At 53.6% G+C, this 20741-nt stretch overlaps 2 protein-coding genes across 6 annotated transcripts; both read right to left on the reverse strand.

Annotated features, from left to right (window-relative positions):
- Positions 1-1027: 1027 nt before the first annotated feature.
- Khk (ketohexokinase) lies at positions 1028-10132 on the reverse strand. 4 transcript variants are annotated; one of them, XM_090337309.1, is made up of 9 exons: positions 9802-10132; positions 8724-8840; positions 6117-6251; positions 5813-5947; positions 4199-4271; positions 3166-3312; positions 1644-1732; positions 1375-1532; positions 1028-1291 (listed from the first exon to the last, which is right to left on the reverse strand). In XM_090337309.1, exons 1-9 carry the CDS (start codon positions 9891-9893, stop codon positions 1206-1208), a joined length of 1032 nt encoding a protein of 343 aa, XP_090193435.1. In that variant the 5' UTR covers positions 9894-10132; the 3' UTR covers positions 1028-1205. The 4 variants fall into 4 exon arrangements, with proteins under 4 accessions (XP_090193435.1, XP_090193433.1, XP_090193432.1 ...); XM_090337307.1 differs by lacking the exon at positions 5813-5947 and having other exon boundaries at positions 9802-10025; XM_090337306.1 differs by lacking the exon at positions 6117-6251 and having other exon boundaries at positions 9802-10019.
- A 285-nt stretch (positions 10133-10417) lies between these two features.
- Emilin1 (elastin microfibril interfacer 1) lies at positions 10418-18044 on the reverse strand. Of its 2 annotated transcripts, none has more exons than XM_090337310.1 (8): positions 17519-18044; positions 16503-16628; positions 15863-16083; positions 12809-14728; positions 12427-12543; positions 11962-11979; positions 11678-11815; positions 10418-10952 (listed from the first exon to the last, which is right to left on the reverse strand). In XM_090337310.1, exons 1-8 carry the CDS (start codon positions 17686-17688, stop codon positions 10615-10617), a joined length of 3048 nt encoding a protein of 1015 aa, XP_090193436.1. In that variant the 5' UTR covers positions 17689-18044; the 3' UTR covers positions 10418-10614. The 2 variants fall into 2 exon arrangements, with proteins under 2 accessions (XP_090193436.1, XP_090193437.1); XM_090337311.1 differs by having other exon boundaries at positions 16503-16642; positions 17519-17573.
- Positions 18045-20741: the final 2697 nt, after the last annotated feature.

Raw genomic sequence — 20741 nt, forward strand, 5'->3', positions numbered from 1 at the left:
CAGACCATCCATGTCACCCTGCATCTGCCCTCCTGTCACCAGTTATATTAATGACAACTCATGCCAGCATGCCATATAACCTCTGGCTTTTATCCTCACCACAATTCTACAAACAGGCAAAACTAGGGTGCCCTAGTTTTGACAAGTTGAGATGTCATTTTGACAGATGAGGAAACTGAGGACAATAAACTGAGCAATGTATTCTGACACCCCAAATAAAGGAGAGGCTTGGAGCTTTGCATTCAGGTCTGCATCTGACTCTAAAGCCCATGCATTTTTTGGGGTGTGTGTGTGTGTGTGCAAGTATTGAAGCTTAGACCCAGAGCCTCATATACTGTCAGCTTATTTGTTCATGGCTGATGCTATTCAACTTAAGCCACACCTCTGTTTTGCTAGTTAACTAGAGATGGAGTTTTGCAGACTTTTCTCAGGCTGGCTTTGAACCATGATCCAGGTCTCAACTTCCTGACTAGCTACAGGCGTGAGCCTCTTAGCATCCAGCATGGCTCAAGTTCTGATCATGTTACTTGGGCTCACCTTCCACTCCACCCTCCCCTCCTCTGTATCTGAGTACCTCTGTGGAGGAGGTACTGACTTAGCTGAAAGGTAGGCAGAGGGAGGGTGGGGCATTGAGCTCTAGGGAAGTCCAATGGAGAAGGGATTTTTGGACAGCAAAGGAATTTGGGCACCACAGAGAAGGCTCCTGCCCACTGCCTGATGTTTGGCTCCTGTGGAGTCTACACAGCACAGGGCCTAGGAAGCCTTTCTCATAGCTTCTGGTTGTTCCGTAGGCTGGCTGCGCGATGAGCTGCTGTCTGTCCCCAGAGAAGAGCTCAAGGTCTCCCTCTCTTCTCCACACCCAGAGCTGCTGTCACCAGAGAGATTGAGGACAGCTGGCAGCAAGGCTGGGGTACTTCCTGTCCCGTGACTGAGACATCCACTCTCTGAGCCTGGCTGGGGAGGTTAGTCTGGAGAATGGGGAGGGGGGGGAGAAGAGGGACATCAAGGACAGACGGCCAGAAGCAGCTGGCTTGGGGAAATAAATTTATTTGCTCTGTGGCTGCGCAGGAGGAGATATGGTGGGACACAGGACACCAGCAGTCTTTCCCATCTGCCTGGGAAGCAGGGCTGGATGGAGAGCAGACAATGGCAGGCAGTGAGGCCAGCCTCCAGGGGAGAGGCGCCAAGCCCCTGCCACACAGCTCTCACACAATGCCATCGAACCCCTGTAGGCCACACTTCGTGCCAGCCACGCGGCAGCCAAACCTGAGTGAGTCCTGCATGCTGTTCCCTGCAGAGGGGGCAAGCAGCCGGGTCAGTGCGCTGTGCCACACGGGCTGGCCCGGGCCTGTGAGGACCCGCTGCGACACTCACCCCGGGAGAGGCTGAAGATGACGGCAGCATTGAACGTGTCTCCTGCCCCCAAAGTGTCCACTACCCGGGGAGGCGGGAAGGCATCTGAGTGCAGCAGCTGGCCATCGGGGCCCAGGGCGTCAGCGCCCTCCTCAGCCCAGGCGCAGATGAGTGTGGCCCTGAAAGGCGTCCACTTAGCCAGAGGCCAGCCCACCCCCACGCCCAGTGGGCTACCCTTGATGGAGAGGCTTGCCACCCCTGCATGTCCCTAGGGGGACTTCCCCACTCACCCCTTCTTCACACGACTGTACAAGCCCCTCAGGGCTTCCGCGGCTGACCTGTACCCCAGGTGCTTAGCTATGTCTTTGCTGACAAACACCTGTGGGGCATGGGCGAGAGAGTGGAAGCCACATCAACACTCACCGCCGACCACCTGGGGTTGACCCCCATGAAATAACACCGCTTCCCTCAATATAGCCGCATAAAGCTCCACCTGGCATCTCACTGTCTCACAGGAGCACAATTTCATGTTTGTGAAGAACACAGCCTTGGAAACTGGAACACCCAACCCTGCTCCAGTTGTTCTAATTGTAAGGGAATTGAAAAACCAGAGTGGGTCTGGAGCGCCATCTTGTGGTGAAATCTAGCCCTGCCCAGTTACATAGTGTCAGCTCTCTGGAGTGAGCTTTTTGTTTCCCCTACACAAATACGCCCCCCATCCCAAGTTTCTCTAGAATGTTCTTAACACCGCTGTACACTAGACTCTCTAGAGATAGCCATGGTGAGAAATTAGAGAAGACCTGGCTTCCACTCTTACCAGTTAAATAGAGAGAAAGAGAGAGAGAGAGAAAGAGAGAGAGGGGGGGTGAGGGAGAGAAAAGAGAGCAAAAGAGACAGAATGAGGGGCCGGGAGTTTGGCCTAGTGGTAGAGTGCTTGCCTAGCATGCAGAAAGACATGGGTTCGATTCCTCGGTACCCCACATACATAGCAAAAAGCCGGAAGTGGTGCTGAGGCTCAAGTGGTAGAGCTCTAGCCTTGAGAAAGTCCAAGGACAGTGCTCAAGCCCTGAGCTCAAGCCCAGGACTGGCAAAAAAAAAAAAAGAGAGACAGAATGAGAGGGTGCTGAGCATTGGTGGCTTAATCCTAGATAGAAAGGAGGCTGAGATCTGAGGACTGAAACTCAAAGCCACTATGGGCAAGAAAATCTACAAGGCTCTTATCCTCAATTAGCTAGCAAAAATCCAGAAGTAGGGCTGTGGCTCAAATAGTAGAATGTTTGTCTTGAGTGTAAAAACTAAAAGACAGTGCTCAAACCCTGAGTTCAAGCCCAGTACTAGTGGGGAGAGGAGGAGTGAGAGGGGAGGAGATAGAGGGAAGACAAGAGGAGAGAGGGAAAGGAGAGAGCGGCAAGAGAGAAGAAGAAAGAGAGAAAGACAGTGAAATTGATTCGGGCATCCGTAGTTTTACATTGTTCACCAAGGCCCGAGGCTGGGGTAAACTAGATCCCACTTGCCCTGAGCCCTGCCCAAACCACCTGTGCAAATCTCCACCTTGCCCTGCCCTCACGTCTACCGGCTGCCACCCACACTTCACAGGTAACAGTCTTGGAATCTCAGGGAAAAGCCTGATGCCCATTCTTTGCAGAGGAAGAAAGCAGGCTCCGAGGGAAGATGCCTGTGGCCTCTGGGCACCCATTCTTACCCAAGAGCTGCCAACTGCGAGCCTGGTAAGTAGGCAGGACCCCTGCCCCCAGCCCCGCTAAGAGCTAAGTTAGCAGAGTGCAGTAAGGGGCCGCTGTGCTCTGTACTCACCACCTCTCCGTAGCCAAACAGCTGGAACAGCTCCTCCCGGGGCTTCTCTATCTCCACGGACACCCGAACCTTCTGCTGCGGGGGCTGCTTGGCATTGTGCTGTTCTATCCGCTGCAGCATCTTCACCTGCTCTGATGCATTTCGGCCCTGAGGCAGGAGAGGGCTAGCTCAGGAAGTGCCTGGCTCCTGGAGCTCATCCCCAGAGAGCAGGTAGAGGGGGAGGAGCTAGACTGAACCCCATCTTAAGCTACAAAACTTTAGGGCTCTTACTGGACCCTGGAGGCCTTATTCACCAGCTTTGATCAAAATAAAAGAATATGATTGTCATGGTGGGTGCCTGTAATCCTAGCACCAGGGAATGCTAAGGCAGAATGATCAAGAGTTCAAGGCCAGCCTGAGCTATATATCCAGAAAGAGAATCTTCCTTCCTCTGTGCCTCTCTCCCTTTTACTGTTTTCCATTTTTTCTTTCAGGGCCTCATGCTTGGTAGGCACTTGAGCAACAAATTCCAGTGGTCTGCTTTTAGGTTATTTTATAGTGTTTTTTTTAACCCTCCCAAGTAGCTAGGTGACAGGTATATGTCATCTAGTTTTGTTGAGATGGAGGCTAAGTAGCTTCTTTGCCCAGTCTGACTTCAAACTATGTGTGCCCATCTCTACCTCCCAAGTAGCTAGGATTACAGGCTTCTTGTAACTTCACTATGTTGAGCCACCATGTCCAATCTCTTTTCTGGCTTTTTAAGATAGTCTTACTATCTATCCCAGGACAAATTCCAACTCACAATCCTCTTGCCTCAGCCTCATGAGCTCTGACTGGGATTACAGGCAGATTGCTGTCACATCTAATGAGAGATGACTTTCTGACAATAATTTCAGTGACAGTGCTAGGATTGGAACAGTGATAGGATTTCTTAGGATTTTCTCTTATCCAGACTCCAAGACTTCTCTCTTGGGGTGATGGCTCTCATTCCCTTTACTAGGAAGCTGAGTCAGCCTGGCTGAGGCCCCCCAAACACAGGTAGAACAGAGCTTGCCTCAATGTGGATCCATTTGAACCGGGTCAGATCAACCTTCTCGAAGTCCTTGGCAGACACATCTGGCAGGTTCCTAAGCCACAAGCAGTAAGGGATAGAGAAGGCGCATGGTGAAGTCAACCAGCATTAGGTTTTCTAATCGGCGGCTAAAGACCCTGGACCTAGTAGTGCTGCCAGCAGCATGGCAGGAAGCTGAGATGCATAAGGTTCTCCTGATAAGCTCTGGACAAGTCTATCCCAGCTGGCTAATGTGTCTCCTGAGTTGCTGGGGACTAGCTGTCTTGGCCTAGGAGACAACAATGTCCCAGAATACTTAAGAGTGTCAGGGACTACATTTCCCAGAATCCCTCTTGCTAGCAGCATACAGCTCCCAGTGTGCAGTGCCTCTGCAAACTATAAGGCCCCAGCCAGGTGCTTGCTTGTTCTAGTCCCACTTACTTTTGGTGTCCCATCCTTGTGAACTTGCCTGTGACAGCCAGAACACACTGTCCTGAGTTTGGCAGCTCCCTGAGGACAAAGTTGTCACTTGAAGACAGTTTATGTTTGGCTAGTCTAGGGGCAGAATCCCAAAGAAAGATCTGCTCCCCCAAACTCCTTGTCCAGAGACTTATCATAGCTGTTTCCCCTCCAGGTTCTGTCCCCAGCTGTGTGACTGGGAACTTTCTGAGGCTGCTGTTCCACTGGTACCCAGGGCTGGGAGTTGTAGCCTTGCAGTATGTGTGTGAATACACCTGGACTCAGACCAGAGGAAACGTTTCTCCTTGGAATTCCACTCCCATGCTGTGACTGCCCACATGATGTTCTCGAGCAGGTGCTGCAGATCCTTACTTAATAGGCTCGCCAATGATAAACGGTCACTGCTGGCACATACATGTGACCGCATGTGTCTTGGGATAGAGCCCAGCATTCTGACACTTGCTCTAGAATGGTTTGTCCTTTCCCTCAGGTCCAGTGTGGTCATGCTAGGCAGTAAGAACAGCCAGAATCCTGGGGCAGCAGGCTCCAGCCCTCCCTGTCATGTACTAGGTTCTCAGCAAACTGAACCCCTGCACTTAATCTGAAGGGTGGCAGCTCACACTCGGGTATCTGAATAGATGCCCCCTCCCACATGATAGTGGTCCTGGTCTTCCTTCTCCGTCAGCAAGGACTACAAATACTGCATGGCACGTTTGGTGTGTGGTGTGTTTGTTTTCGTCTCGGTGGGATCTTTGGGGCGTCATCTGTTTGGAACACTCCAACCTCAGCTCCTTGGTGCCATGCTGCAGGCTGGCAACTGGAGGACTGACCTTGGAGATCCCAGTGGTCTGATCGCCCTTTGGGGACTTATATGGGTCAAGTTACATATCCCACCCCAAGCTGCTGATTGACTAATTATGGAGGAATCACATCAACAATTACATCCTGTACACACCTGCCTTCCCATCCTTGATGTTCACCAAAGCCACCCCTCCCACCTCACTTCTCCCCCAATTGAAAGCAATTCAGAAATCACTGGTCTCGCTTGGGGCAATTTCTGGCATATGGAAGCCACGAGGGAGGGGCGGTGGACTGGCCGCCACAGTGAGCGAGGGAACTGATTGGTGGGTTGTGGCAGGGCGAGGCCAGGTGCCTTACGTGTCGTAGAGCAAAATGGTACGAGAACCATTGGAGGTGTTGACGATGCAGCAAGAGCAAGGGGTGTCCCCTCCGCTCTGCCAGGCCACATGAGACACATCCACACCCCGCCGAGTGAAGTCAGCCACCAAGAAGCTTCGGGTGGAGCCCGAGCCAAGGGGAGGGCAAGGAGATACAAGTTAGAGCCTACACGTGGCCTGGATCTTCCCCAGGCATGGGGAGGAGGTTCTGGGAGAAGACGAGTCCAGTCCTGGGATTGAGTGGCGGCACTAGTAGCTGGCAGAGAGCAGACAGATGCACAAACCTGTAGGCATGCAGGATGGTGCGGCTACCACCGGCTTCGCTGACGATGACAGTGGAAGTGGGAATGGAGCCTGTAGTTTGATAGACCGCGTAGCGCAGATCCACAGAATAGCGGCGGAAGTCATCCAGGACAAAACTGCCAGGGTGGGGCAACCCAGGGGAAGGGCAGTTCGGCAAACATTTGGGGAAACTGAGAGCTAGGTGCTGGGGACACTAGAGTCGGTGAAGCAAGCAGAGCAGAGGCTTGCCACAACACAGACTGCGTTGTGCTTGGGTTCGGGAGGTGCAGTCCCAGGGTCTAGAGCTAGGACTTGGAAGGGATGTTTGTTACTGTTCATTTATTTGTGGCGCTAGGTTTTGAACTAAGGCCTCACATTTGCTAGGCTGGTACAGTACCATTTAAGCCATGCCTTCAGCCCTGCTTTTTGCTGGCTCTTTTGGGGATCAAATCCAATGAATTTTTCTGCCTTGTTCAGAACCAAGATCCTATAGAGTGCAGTCTCCTGAGTAACTTGGCTTATAGGCATGAACCACGAGGGTCCAGTTTGGAAAAGACTTTTTTGTTGTTGTTGTTTTGCCAGTCCTGGGGCCTGAGCACTATCCTTGGGCTTTCTCAAGTCCAGCACTCTACTACTTGAGTCACAGCACCACTTCCGGTTTTTTCTGTGTAGGTGGTACCGAGGAATTGAACCTGGGTCTCTGTGCACGCTAGGCAAGCACTCTACCACTAGGCCAAACTCCCAGCCCCTGGGAAAGCCATTCTTTTAGGTCCTGACTCTGTCTTTCAGTTACATTCAGGCTGGAAAGAATTTGTTCTTGCTCAAAAAGCTAGACCTGGGTAAATTCAAGGCCTAGAACTTCTGTCTTGTTTGAAATAATTAGATGTGGGCATTGTGGCCTATTTCATGCCAGGCTCAAACAGAATTAATAATTACCAAGGTGGTACTTTGCTCCCCTCCCAGCTGCCTCTGCATGCTCATGCCCAGGGCATGTCCTCTCTGGAGTCCCTTCCAGACCCACTGTGTCCCTCACTCTACAATTCCTTCAGGGTGGGAAGTGGTGCCGTCCTAGTAGGCCTGAGTGCTGCCCTGTCCTCCCAAAGCCAGAAGGCTGATGAGCAATGAGCTGGCTTGTAGCAGCTGAGGTCCCTCTGTATAGACCGAGTCCATACAGAGTGAACCCAAGGCTGTCCCTTCAGAATGACTGAGCTAGCAGCACTACAAGGTCTGCCCCAGGCCTCCCTACAAGCATAGGAACCATTTCCAGCAGCTCCAAAACAGGACAAGGGTGTAGGCCCCAAGCCTAGAACTAGAGGTCAAGTATCTGAGATACGGTTCTGCTTATCAGATAACATTTGTACCCACAGTGTCTAGCACATGGTAGGTGCTCATTAAATATTTGTCAAACGCATAGGAATTCTAAATGGTTCACCTACCAACATGATGGTTATATAAAGGAAAGTCTGCTACCCTAAGCAAGAGCTGAAATCCTGCCTCCAGCCAGGAGGGAAGGGACAAGTTAAGAGAGCCTTTGTCTCCAAGTCCCTCTTGTCCCATCTCCAGGGCAGACTTTCTGCCCCTATTTGCTTTGTGCCAGTTCATCAAAGCATGGAGTTTGGCTGGGGTTCAGGTGGCGTGCTCTGGCAGCAACCCCCTCAATCAAGGTTCAAAGGGCTGTGTCACAGACCAGTAACCTAGCCACCTGCCCCAGGGCCCACAATGGGCAAAGTGTGGGCCTCACCTCCCGATAAGTGCTTGCTGAGTTGGCAGAGCCAGGGGTCAAAGGGCCCTTGAAGCAGCTAACATGGAGAAAGCACATGGGCCACTTATGGGTTGTAGGCTCCACAGTGAGCTGGGAGGCGAGGGTTCTGGACCTAGCTTTGGCACATAGCTTCTGGGTGTCCTCAGCAGGGATGTTCAATGAATAATGAGGACATGAACACTGGCCCTGCCCCTCCACTGGAAAATGAACCAGGCCTCTGCCCTGGGACCCTGGGTGCTGCCTGTCCCTGAGGGAGGATGGGTAGAGCATGTCCCTAACTGCCTTCTGCCTCAAGTACAGCCGGGATAAAGGACATGAGAAGGGCAAAGTCAAGTCCATCGCAGAGTCTGTAGGAAGCAAAGGGAGGAAGGAGGTAGGAATGCCTGAGCAGCTCCACTGCAAGCTATGGAAAAGAAACCTTCAGAGTAGCATCCACTCCTCAACAGCACACTGCTGTCCTGAGGGCCAGGAAGTCTTTCTCCACTGCATTCCCTATTTCTTCTTCTTTTTTTTTTTTCTTTTTCTTTTTTGTTAATCATGGAGTTTGAGTTCATGGCCTGGGTGCTGTCCCTGAGCTTTTTGCTCAAGGCTGGCACTCTACCACAATTCCTCTTCCAGTATTCTGATGGTTAATTGGAGACAAAAATCTCACAGAATCTCTTACCCTCAAATTGCAATCCTCAGATCTCAGCCTCCTGAGGAGCTAGGATTACGGGCCTAAGCCACGAGCGCCAGGCTCCTCCCACCCATTTCTGATGGCTCAGCAATCATTCACTTCTTCTCCCTGACCCACCTGCTCCTACACCCTGCAAGCAACCCCCCCAAGTAGGTCACCCCCTGGACTCACTCGGCAACATGGCCATGGGCCAGTGAGCCCATAAAGGCACAGGGGGCTCCAAGCAGGGAGAGGACGGTGCAGGAGTTGGATGCATTGCCTCCACGTTGCCATCTCTGGGACAGGCACCTGCAAAGCACAAGATGGATTCCTGTAGCCCTGGCAGGCTGATCCCAAGAGAGCATTCTGCCTTAGGCCATGCTCCTGGCCAGCCAGTTCTATTCCAATCTAGAGAAGCCCCAGGTTTACTTGTAGTTCTACTGAGTCCTGAGATATAGGCAAACTCAGGAATCAGTGTTTGAGTGCCCTAGAACAATCTCACTCTATATAACTTATAACTACATTATAAAGTACCTTGCATCCTTTTTTTTCAGCAGTGGGTGGGATCACACACGTGGTAAAATAAATCAGAAGTAATAATAGTTGGTGATAGGCAAGTATTGAGACTTGGAATTGTTGTTCTTACCTACTGTGGTTATACTGCAGTCACTACAGCCCGCACATCCCCGGGACTGAGATGGAGATAGGGAAGTGGCTAACACCGCTGAGCAGAGCTTGGGCTGGCGCCTAGCCCTGTGGCTCATGCCTAGCCCTGTGGCTCATGCCTGAGATCTCATCACTTGGGAGGTTTAAGACAGGATAGAGTTGAAGCCAGCGGTGGCTACTACACAGCAAGGTGCTCTCCCGCTCTCCCTGTCTGCCTCTCCCCCCCCCCCCCCGCCCCCATCATATACATATATATATATATATATATATATATATATATATATATGCACTGTCCTTGGGCTTTCTCAAGGCTAGAGCTCTACCACTTGAGCCACAGCCACCACTTCTGGCTTTTTCTGTGTATGTGGTACCAAGGAATCGAACCCAGGGCTGCTGCCTGCCAGGCAAGCACTCTACCACTAGGCCACACTCCTGGCCCCTCTCCCGTGGTTTTTAAAGGCCTCCATTCTCGGCTCGGGCTGAGTCCCCAGGCTTCTCTGGCAGAGAGCACCTGCAGGCTGAGCCTCTGGCTCCGCAACCCTGCAATCTTGGCGGCAAGTTGCAGCGGCTCCCTGGGGTCTCCGAGGGGCCTGGGCGCCCCTACCTGCGGTCCGTGTCCTCCTCTGGGTACTTGTCTACCACATTGATGATGTCCAGCACCACCAGCCCCACGCACAGGATCTGCTTCTCTTCCATGAGGCTGCTCGTCGCAGGGCTGACCGCGGCCTACGGGGCTCTGCCTCCTGTGAACTGCGGCGGCCCGGGCTCCCCAGCCTCCCCGGCGGGGCTCCTCCCCGGGGGCGGGCCGAGCTCCTCCCGCAGCCGCAGAGCATGGGCTGCCAGGCACGGCAACGCCCCACCTGTCAGCCCGGCAGCCCGGCACGCCCCTGGGCGCAGCCCGGCCACCCGAGAAGGAAAAGCGGCCGCGCACAGCCCGGCCCCGTTTGGCCTGCGCCCACCAGGGGACTGGTGGCCCTGCTCCAGGGCCGCAGGGTGTGGCCGCGGCGGCCACGCGCTGGGTGCCCCGCACCGCCCCGAGCCTGCGGGGCGGGGCCAGAAGTCCCGCAGCAGCGGCCCCTAGCGGCCCCCGGGGGAAGCGGCGCGACCCGCCCCACTGAAGGGGCCGAGCTCCGTGGGAGGCGTGGGGACTCCAGCCAGGCTGTCCGGTCCCGGCTGGTGGGCTTCTGTCTGGGGCAGAACGTATGTTTTTGTAAAAAGAAAAAGGAAAAAGTGTCTTTATTATTCCTGAATAGTTTAGAATGACAGTGGCGTTGCGGGCCAGGAACGCCCTGGATGAGCCAGGGAAGTGGTCTGGAGGCTGGTGGAGGAAGGGTGCGAGGATCGGCGCCGGCTCCCCGGGCCCGCGGGCCCCGCGCGTGGGGCGGCCCCTCCGGGCGGTGGAGACTTGCGGTTGGCCCTACGCCTGTGCAGGCTCCAGGTCCCCGTAGAGCAGGGCTCCGCTGAAGATGGTGAGCGGTTCCTCCGAGTGCGCGAGCTGCCCCATCACCAGGTCGATGCAGACCGTGTCCCCGGCCTGCAGCGGCAGGATGAGGCTGAAGACGCCCAGGGCGCCCGGGCTGGGCTGGCTCTCGGCCACCGGCTTGTTCTCCAGACCCTCGGGTTCGTAACCCCCGGAGTCGATGCGGGCCACGCCCAGGTTCGAGCGGGACAGCACCGCCTCCACCTTCTCGTGTCGGTGTCCCGTGAGCACCGCGCTCAGCAAGTAGCGTCCCGCCAGCGGCGCGGTGAACACACCTGGGGGCAGGAACGGCCATCAGCGGGGAGACGCAGGGCCCGGAAGACCTTAGGGGGCCCTCCTGGGCCGCGGGGAGGGGTCTTGTCGATCGTGAGACTTGAACTCTGGGCCTGGGCGCTGTCCCTGAGCTCTTCAGCTCAAGGCTACGGCTCTACCCCTTGAGCCATCGTTTCACTTCCTTGTACCTTTTAATTAGATGGAAAACTATAGGGAAATTCCCCTACCCTCTCTTTCCTTTTCCTTTTTCTCCCTCTGTGTCATTCCCTCGTGTGTGTGTGTGTGTGTGTGTGTGTGTGTGTGTGTGTGTGTGTGTGTGTGTGTGTGTGATGTTGGGGATCAAACTGAGGGCCTTATACATGTTCAACAAAGGAACTACATCCCCAGAAACATATATATTTGACAGTACAAGGGTTTGAACTCCCAATTGTGTAGGCTTGCAGGCAGATGCTCTATAGCTGAACCATGCCTCCAGCCCACCCCAGGACACTTAAAATAGGACCCGGACAAAAACAGACTCCCCTCTGGGGAGGGAAAAGTCCTCCTCTTCTAACCCATTTCCTCAGCTAAAGCTGGGATAAGAAAGAGTCAAGTGAAGGAGAGTCTGTGTCATTTAAGCTAGAGATTAAAAAGATTCATGTCATCTGAAGAGGCAAAAATAACACTCTATCACTGTCCTGCTGTACCCATTTCCCCAAGCACTCAGCCCCGTACCTCCCTCACTCACCTGTCTCTGGGTCATAGTAGCCTCCGTCATTGAGCAGGACTCTGTCGAAGGGGACTGTGCCTGGTTCTGATCGGGGCAAACTCAAGGCAGCTGAAAATGCCACCCGGGGCACAGAGACTGCTGGTGCCCCCTCCTCTCCTGGGTTGATGTAAGGTAGAAGTTAGAGTAGGTCAGTCAGTTGGCTAGCCGCCCGTCCCCACCTGTCCCTCTACACAGGCAGCCCAAGGTTTCCACTTTCCAGCCATGAGTTCCACTGTTCTCTCCAGAATGTAACGAGAACTTACCTTGTTCACCTTGAGGACCTATGGGAAGAGACAAGGGAACAGTGAGAAGCGGGGCAGCTGTCACCAAGTCACTCAGCAAACATCTGCTGCTGAATTTCTTTCAATTCCTAAGTGCTAGGTGGATTTCAAAGCTGGAATGGGGTACCAAGAAAAGGAAGAATGGGGAGGGCCTATTCGAACTGCTGGGCTGTGAGCCCTAGCCTTCAGCCTTTCACATTCTAGACAGCCCTATGTCTCATCCTTAATCTTCAGGACAGCTGTAGAGCCAGTATATCCAAAGGTGGAATACAGCAACCATCTCAGATCCTAGTCACATTTTTCTCTTTCTACTGCCAAATATTAGAACCCCCAAATTTCTGACCTCTTCCCCCTTCTCTATCAGATCAGAGAGTAGAATTTCATTTCTAGGGCTGCCCAGGTAGGTAGCAACTCTGACTATACAACAAAGGTCTCATGCCCACATACCTGGTGGTCCAATGGGTCCCATTTGTCCATCCTTGCCTGGAAGTCCTGGAGGACCAGCAGGGCCTGGGGGCCCCTGGACTCCGGGAGGCCCTGGGGGCCCAGCCTCACCTGAAGGCCCTATGGAGAGAAAATTGAGTCATAAAAAGAGTTTCTTATAGATGACAAAACTGGGTGGAATAGGTGGGAATATATTGGTTTCTGAGTGGCACCTCCACCCCCAGGTCTGAGCAGCCAGAGGGAGGAAGGAGGATCTTGTATCTTCTCTCTGGATATACTGACTCCTGGGAAAGTGCCTGGGACTAGAATTTGCGCTTGGTAGAATCAGGAGGAGATTAAGGAAGTGAAAGAAGGCAGTGGCGGCTCTGCCTCCCTTTGCTCTCACCAGTGAAATCCTTTTGGCTGAGCTGCTGCAGGTGGTCTTCCAGGAGCAGCAAGGAGCTGTTGAGGGCACTGAGCCGCCTGCCCAGGCCTGCTTGGCCTCCTAGCAGCTTCTCTAGCAGGGCGGCCTGTGTTAGGGTGGTGCTGTTGGTTTCCCGTAGCCCAGCCCAGAGCCCAGCTACATGTCTGGAAAGGCCTTCACGCAGTCCCTGCAGCCCCGTAGCCACAGTGTCCAGCCGCTCACAGACTCCTTCAAGACGGCCCAATCGCCCCTCTAGGCTGGGGCATTGACCAGCCTGTGCCTGCCCCTCCTCCAGGCCTCGGAAGCGCTCCTCACTTTCTGTAACGTGCTCTGTTGCCTCCTGTTGCAATCTGTTGATCTCAGAAATGATGCTGTCCTTGGTGGCCCCCAGGTCAGCCAGGTCGGCACCCTGGCCCTCCACGGTGGTCTGGAGCTCATGCAGTGAGTCGTTGAGGGAGCTGAAGGTGAGAATGACCTCAGACAGCTCTCCTTGCAGGGCCTGAAGGGCTGAGCCTGAACTGCCCCCAAATACACTGAAGCCATCCAGGGGACCACGGCTTGGTCCTCCGACACCTGGACCAGCCCCAGGGCCCCGCGGAGGTAACAGGGGACAGGAGCAACGCTCCACGCCATCCCGAAGGCGGCCCAGCTCCTCCTGGACACCACTGCAGGCCCCACAGCCCTCATCTCCACGGGCCTGCAACAGATCTTCCAGTTGGCCCAGCTGTGCAGCTGTGAGGTTCAGCCGCGTCGTGAGTTCTGCGACTGCTTCCTCCTGTACATCCATGCGCTCCTGCAGCTGGTCCAGCACCCCTTGCAGTTTCTCCAGCAGGATCTGCTGGGCCTCCCCTGCTGCCCCCACCTTATGCAGACCCGAGCCCACCAGCCGCAGCTGGCCCTCACTGTCCAGCACTCTACGCTCCAGGGCCCTGAGGATCTCACTGGCTGGCAAGTCCTGCTCCCTGGGGACTGCAGAACAGAGCTGCCCACATGCCTGCACAGCCCCTGCCACCTGTTCCTCCAGAAGGTCTAAGCGTCCACCCAGCCCCCCACTCACATTAGCCAACAGCCCCTCCAGCTTCTCTAATCGACCCTGGGCTGCAGGCAGCCAGTGGACCAGGCCCCCAGGTTCCTTAGGCCAGCCCTCTTCCTGGTCCTCCGAGGGACCCAGGGTAGAGTTGAAGCGATCCTCCAGGCGCGAGAGGCGGGAGGCTAAGCTGGTGTAGCCTGGTGGGTGCCCCCCTTGCCCAGCAGCTCCTCCCAGCTCAGTTCCACGCCGCCCGCTCAGCACTGTCACAGAGCCGGCCACTACATCCAGCCTCCGCTCCAGCTCTGCCAGTCGCCGGCCCAGCTCTGGAGGGCAGCATTCCTGAAGGGGCCTGCGACCCATGGCAGGTCCCATGAGCTGCCGCTGCCGCTCCTCTACAGAGGCCAGCAGCTTCTCCAGTGACCGAAGCCGCTCCCTGTCTTCCTGCTGCTGCTGGCGGAAGCCATCCAGTCCTGCCAGGCACACCGAGCAGGACTCCTGCAGTCTCCGCTCCAGCTGCCTGAGCAGCTCCTCACTGGGGTCTGCGGGGGCTGGAGCCAGGACACTGCCTTCGCCACCACTGCCACCATTGTGATGGTTGTTGAGGTGGCCCAGCTCTTGGTCATGGGTGGAGACACGGTTGTCGAGGAGTTGAAGTTGGTGCTGGATCTCATTGAGGGTTTCGTGCACACCAGGACGGGCAGCTGCATCTGCAGGCTGCTGCCTCCCATTGAAGGCCGTCTCCACAGCCCGCTGCACGTCTTCTGCCAGGCGCCCACTCAGCCCTTGCAGGACACCCTGAAGACCTTGCATCTCCTTAGTCAGGCTCTGGACCTGCTGCTCTAGCTGCTGCACTTTCTCTGACTCCCCAGGACCTGAAGAGACGAAAAGGAAGAACACAGAGCGACTGAATCTCCAAGCCCTGTGCCTACTTCCTAGGCTCTGTTTATCCTAACTCAAGCAAGTCTCAAAGGCGTCACTGCCTCTACTTCCCCTTTGGACAGTTTGGGCAAGAAAAGAAAGAAAAGTCCATTCACTGAATTCCTGTAGGCCAAATTTGGATTATGGCTCCACATTCCAACAGCTTCTCCCCAGGAAGAACTCTTACTCTTCTCATTTGATGGCTTGGGAAACAGAGAAGAGTTAAATAGTTGGCCACAGATTACAAATGTAACTAATGGCAAAGCCAAATTTCAAATCCAGATTATCTGCCTTGCCATCAAGCCCTTTCTATTTGTCCACAGTGTCTCTTAACTTTATGGATATTGTCATTTCTTCTGGGAAATGAGATGGCGCTATCTTCTACCATGGGACTATCAAATGGAAAAAATGGGAGTGTGAGAGAGGCATTCTGGACACTACACAGTAGCAGTGACTGGGCACACTTCCCTACAATACCACCGGGACAAACAAGAGGCTGTGTGACACGCCTGCTGGAATTCTGGCTGGATAGTTCGAGTTAGCCAGAAGTTCCTGTTTCCCTAATTATACTGTAGCTATCGCTTTGTCAGAAAAGCAGCACATCCAGTGTGCCTGGTGTACACAGGGGATTGAAGACAAGCAACAAGCACTGCTGCATTCTGGGACTTGCAGTCCCCAGAGGCCATGAAGGCGCCTGGGATATGTAGTCAAAGGCAGTGCATCCTAGGACTTGTAGTCTCCACTGTTTTCTCCATAGACAGAGCTTCCCAAAGGAATTCTTTCCTACTGCAGCAGTTCCCAGCTAGGATGGATCTTGGCCACATGTGGGCGTGTGTGAGCACATTCTTTTTCTGCCTTCTTTCCCCATCTGGTCTGGGTCTTTCTGCATTTCTAGTCTTACTCTGATAAGCTGTGTGTGCGCGCACACACACACACACACACACACACACACACACACACACTGCAATCTCAGGGATCTCCTTTACTAGATTCTGGCTCTCTTCCCTCTGACTTACAGTATAATAGTTTTCCTATAGCAGATTTTCTACTCAGAATTCCCATTCCTTGCCAGCAACTCCCACACTCACCTTCTCCCCCTAGTCCACTGAGATGGCTTCCTGCACTGGAGCCAGAGAGGTTGGGGCGGGCAGGATGGGGCCTGGGGTGCGGAGTAGAAGATGCAGGCCCCAGGGCTGATGCAGGACCTTCTCCACAATCATCACCCCTGTATCCTTGACAGCACCGCCATTCCATATCTGTCACTGTCTTGTAGGCCACACGGTAGCGAGGACGGAAGAAGTTTCGATACCTGACCAAGGTAGAGGGGGGAGTCTATTCTCTCCATGCAGTGACCCTGGTCCCTGATCTCAGAGATTAGCAGCCGCTAGTGAGCAACGACTGCATTTCATGCAGGGTCCCCCTTTCTGGCTAGTACATTTGACAGCTATCAGCTTTTTGTCCAGGAGTCAAATCTCTGCTCTTTCTTCCCTTGTCATGTGCTGGAACCTGACCTGTCCCAGAGAAGGCCTGGGGGCCAGAAGCAAGGGGGCTGCACCATCAAAATCCCATCAGTCAAACTATTGCCCTAGTATCTCCTCAAAATGGCTCTGACTGAAGCCCTGTCCTGTCCCTTGGTATCAGCTTTGTACAAATTCCCTCAGTGGCCAGCAGCCTTCTGCCTTTGTAGAGTTCCCACCACGTCCCCATTTCCCCATGCTGGGGGCTCACATGATGCTTCTGGGACATTGAGGCTGGCCCCAGCTGCAGGGTTGATAGTCTGATTTGACGAAACTCTCTACTCCATCTTCTAGGACACAGCTCACAGTCCGGGTCACCACATAAGCACACCAGTTCCTGTAGACACAACCCTATGTGGGCCAAAAAGGACCAGAGATACTCGCCCCAGACAAGGGCTCAGAGGTTACCAGAGGGTCTGACAAAGGGCCTCCAAGGACCAGTGAGAACCAGAGCTTGAGCAGGGGCAGCCCTCACCCCCTACACCTTCCTGTTTAGCCATAGCAGATAAAGACTTTTCAAGATGGGGGGAAGTACAGAATGGGAAACCATGACTGAGAGAAGTCAGTACACATGGATGTACTCGTGGCTACTTCTAAAGGCATACAAATGCTTGTCTCAACTGGTCATTCTATGGGTAACTGGCCAGCTGTGTGTTTGTGGATGATCCTCTGGCTATAGCTCTCCCACCTCAGGAAGAGGACACAGTAGGCCAGAGTACTGTCCAGGGTTAAGTAGAGAATAAACCATGAGGAGCTCTTCCCCTCTTGGGGTTTGCAGTGCTGCCCTCTTGGCCTCATTCAAGCTGGCCCTTGATCTGCAGCTGGCTGAAGCGCTAAAGGCAGCAGACCAGGAGTGGTGTTAGAATTATAGACTACTGCATGGGGCAGGGAAGCCCTAGGAAAGGAAAGAAGGTCTGCCTGAGGACCCAGGGCTGGCATACAGCTGGCACCAGGCCCATTCTGATGAGAGTCTTTTTCCTGGACCCTTAAAATGCAGGTCCCCATAGGAAGGAGGTGGGAGCTGATCTCCCCCCCACCCCACCCCGTGTAGGCCACTTGGGTCCTGGAACATAGTCTAAAACAAGATGGGCATTGACAGATTGGTTTCGTCTCTCCCCACTTTCTTGCATTAGAAGTAAATCCAAGGAAGGTAGCCTGCCTACCCATACTTCTTCCCCCCGCACACCCCCAGCGGCACCTCCCCCCTGGGCTGCGGCACCCTCTTACCTGTGGCGGCTGGCCGGCCGGGGAGCGTTCTGGGCCTGGGGCCTTCCAGGGCTGAGAGCCCCATTGCCCCCTGTGTAGAGGCTGTAACCTCGAGGAGGGTAGCTGGCGGCTTTGGCGGCTGCAGTCAGCAGGCAGCAGAGGTAGTAGCTCCAAAGGGTGCTGGGGGCCATGATGGGTTACTCCTTTTAGCTCTCAGAGGCACATCCCGTCCTGACAATTAGTGCCTCTGCCTGGCCCGGGGATGCCGCTGCTCCAAGGCTCCAGGGGACCGAAGGCTGGGCCAGCCTTTTGCCCTGCAGGAAGCCAAGGCCCACAGCCCCCAGCCACACAGGCCCAGCCACACGCCTCCTCCTTGGCGGCTGGGCCTGACCCCTCTCCCCCTCCTCTTTCCTTCTCAGGCTCCTGTCTGTCCCTCCCTTGGTTCCTTCCGCTCTCCTCTTCTGCACTTCTGAGGGGAGTCTGTTCTCTGGGCCCCTGGCCTCCTGTGCCTGGTCCCTGCCCTTCTCAGATGTTGTTTCCTGAGCCTCCAGCCTCCACCCCCTGGCCCCAGCTGGCCCTCCTCTGGTCTCCCTGTCCTTTTCCCTAATGACCAGATCCTGGGGGGGTGACAGGCTTTACCCCTGTGGCTGTTCAAGGCACAAGAGTGACTGTGGGACCGGCCAGCCTCCTCCCTCCTCTCTCATTCCCCTCCCTTCCCCCCCTGTCTGGCTGGCGGTCCAGCCTCCCCCTTCCTCCCCCCACCTCTCCAACCATCGTGCGCCACATCTGCTTCTTGTTAACTCTGAGGGGGGGGGAGAGAGAGAGAGAGAGAGAGAGAGAGAGAGAGAGAGAGAGAGAGAGAGAGAGAGAGAGAGAGAGAGAGAGGGAGAGGAGAGAGAGACAGAGAGAGGAGAGGGGGGAAAAGGAAAAACAGAGAAACGTGGAGTTGCCTAGGGCTTAGGGCCAGGCTCTCAGACAGGATACATGGAGCCAGGGCCAGAGCTGGACTGGAGGCCCAGGACTGGTGACTAGGATTGGAATAGGAGCCAGAGTCTCAGGTCTCCAGGGCCAGGGCAACCTCCCATGGGAGGGGATGGGGAAGGAGGGAGGGAGCCTAAAAGGAAAGCGGGAGGACAAGACTATATGTGTGTGTAGTGGGGGCGGGGGGAATGAGTGCAGAGAGCTCAGCAAGACCTTCCTCCATATCTGGTCCATATGCCTCTTTTAGAGATGTGAACACTGAGGCCCCAAGTGGGAAAGTGACACAGAAAGTTACACAGAAAGTCAGTGTCCTCTAATGTACAAATCAAACAACACTGACCCAAGTCAGTGATTCAGGAGAAAAAAGTGGGAGAGAAGAGAGCTGTGGGGCCAGAGAAAAAGATGGAATCCACTGAAGCAAGCAAGAAATGCAGAGAAAACAGAAAAGGAAGAAAGGAATCAGGAAATGAGGCGGGGTGGTAGTGATAAGTTAGATCTTTTTACTTCCTGGCCTGAAGGCCAGTCCCCTCTCTTCAGCAAGCCAAGAGCCCTCAGCTTGGCATGAAAGCTCCTGGTAAAATATCTGACCTGTAAGCCTGGCCTTCTCCTTCAGCTGTGCTCTGAACCAGGCTTTCCCAAGTGGACAAGAGGTACTAGACAGAGACACAAAGGTGCTTGGCACTGTGATGTTGCCTCTGTCACAGAGTCCTAGCTAAGTCTCAGTCACTGTCAACGAAGAAACAAGTCAGACTGTCAGAGAATAGAACATAGTCCCTAAGCAGAGAATCACCAGAAGGCAGGACAGATCAACTGCCAAGAGGCCAAGACAAAGGGATGATGTGTATTCTGGCTAAGAGGAAGGGAGAAACAGCTGGCTGCTGGGGTAGTCAGAGAAGAGCTGCCGGAAAAGACAGAATTTGAATAGTGCTGGGTAGTAGGGAGGGAACAAAAAACAGAGACCTAGGAAGGGCAGAGATTTCTGTCAAGGAGTATGGGCTGCCAGTTTCCTTCTTTAGAATACAGAGATAATAGGAATAGCCTTTATCCTAGATTTGTGAGGATTAAGTAAGCTAATATATGTGGAACATTTTAAACAGTACTTGGAACATGGTAAATGTTCAAGATATGTTAGCTTTTCTGTGTGTCAGGACCAAGTAGGGCAAAAATCAAGAAAGGCAGATTGTGGGCAAATTACAGAAAGGCTCAAATGACAGGTAATAAGATTGGATTGCAAGGTTTAGAGTAGAGAAGCAGAGCCATACACAGAAAAGAGATGACAGGCCCAACACTCGTGGCTCATACCTGTAATCCTAGCTGCTCAGGAGGCTAAACTCTGAGGATTGTGGTTTGAAGCCAGCCCAGGCAGGAAAGTTTGAGAGACTCTTATTTCTAATTAACTACCCAGAAGCTGGAAGTGGAGCTGTGGCTCAAGTGGTAGAGCACTAGTCTTGAGCAAAAAAGCTCAGGGAGAGTGCCCAGGACCTGATTTCAAGCCCCAGAACCAACAAAAAGAAAGAAAGGGGGCTGGGAATGTGCCTTAGTAGTAGAATGCTTGCCTAGCATTCATAAAGCCCAGGACTGCCCCCCCCCCAAAAAAAAAGGAGGAAAGGGAAGGCAAGGAGAAAGGAAAGGAAAGAAGAAAGAAGAAGGAAAGGGGAAAGGAAAGGATATGTCAGCAAGTAATAGAGTGTGAGGGACCAAAGAATATAGTCTCAAACCAACTAGTTATAACTTTGAGCAAATCCCATGTCATCATTGGAAGCATGTTCACTGTCTAGGACCCCTTCCAGATTCTACATTACAAAGTGATACAGACTGGCTTGGATGGTAATAATGATCATGGAAAAAAAGAGGAAGTTATGATTATTTGGTGACTGTGTAGGTAGTGAGGGACCAGATAAAATGACACACCAGAGAAAATTCCAGGGTTTTAAGCCAGGATGGGGAGGTAGAAAAGAGAAGCAAGTTTTTGTTTTGAGGTATTAGGATTTGAAAAAGAGACTCATGCTGTGCTTGCTATGCAGGCAATCTACTACCTGCCATATCCCCAACCAAAGATGAGAGTAAGATGAAACAAATATCCATAAGACAGTTAGAAATGAGGACCCGGATTCTAGGAACCATTTATAAAATGATATTTAGAATGGATGCTACCAAATCTTCCGCATGCCTGTGGGTGATCTGCCTCTGCTTCTGATGACCCAGAATATGACCCTGACGGCTGCAAGACATGTCTGTGCATATGGTGAAAATAAACACCGGA

Source organism: Megascapheus bottae, chromosome 7, assembly GCF_031878675.1.
Source record: "Megascapheus bottae isolate mThoBot1 chromosome 7, mThoBot2.hap1, whole genome shotgun sequence".
In the NCBI taxonomy this organism is placed as follows: domain Eukaryota; kingdom Metazoa; phylum Chordata; class Mammalia; order Rodentia; family Geomyidae; genus Megascapheus; species Megascapheus bottae.

Coding starts and splice junctions, on each gene's coding strand:
- Emilin1 (XM_090337310.1), bottom strand. CDS start 17,688: ATGGCCCCCAGCACCCTTTGGAGCTACTACCTCTGCTGCCTGCTGACT. Junction 16,084..16,502: donor CAATGTCCCAGAAGCATCAT/GTGAGCCCCCAG, acceptor TACCTTGGTCAG/GTATCGAAACTTCTTCCGTC. Junction 14,729..15,862: donor CAGTGGACTAGGGGGAGAAG/GTGAGTGTGGGA, acceptor TCGTCTCTTCAG/GTCCTGGGGAGTCAGAGAAA.
- Khk (XM_090337309.1), bottom strand. CDS start 9,893: ATGGAAGAGAAGCAGATCCTGTGCGTGGGGCTGGTGGTGCTGGACATC. Junction 1,733..3,165: donor TGTTTGGCTACGGAGAGGTG/GTGAGTACAGAG, acceptor CATGCCCCACAG/GTGTTTGTCAGCAAAGACAT. Junction 1,292..1,374: donor CATCTTCAGCCTCTCCCGGG/GTGAGTGTCGCA, acceptor CCCCCTCTGCAG/GGAACAGCATGCAGGACTCA.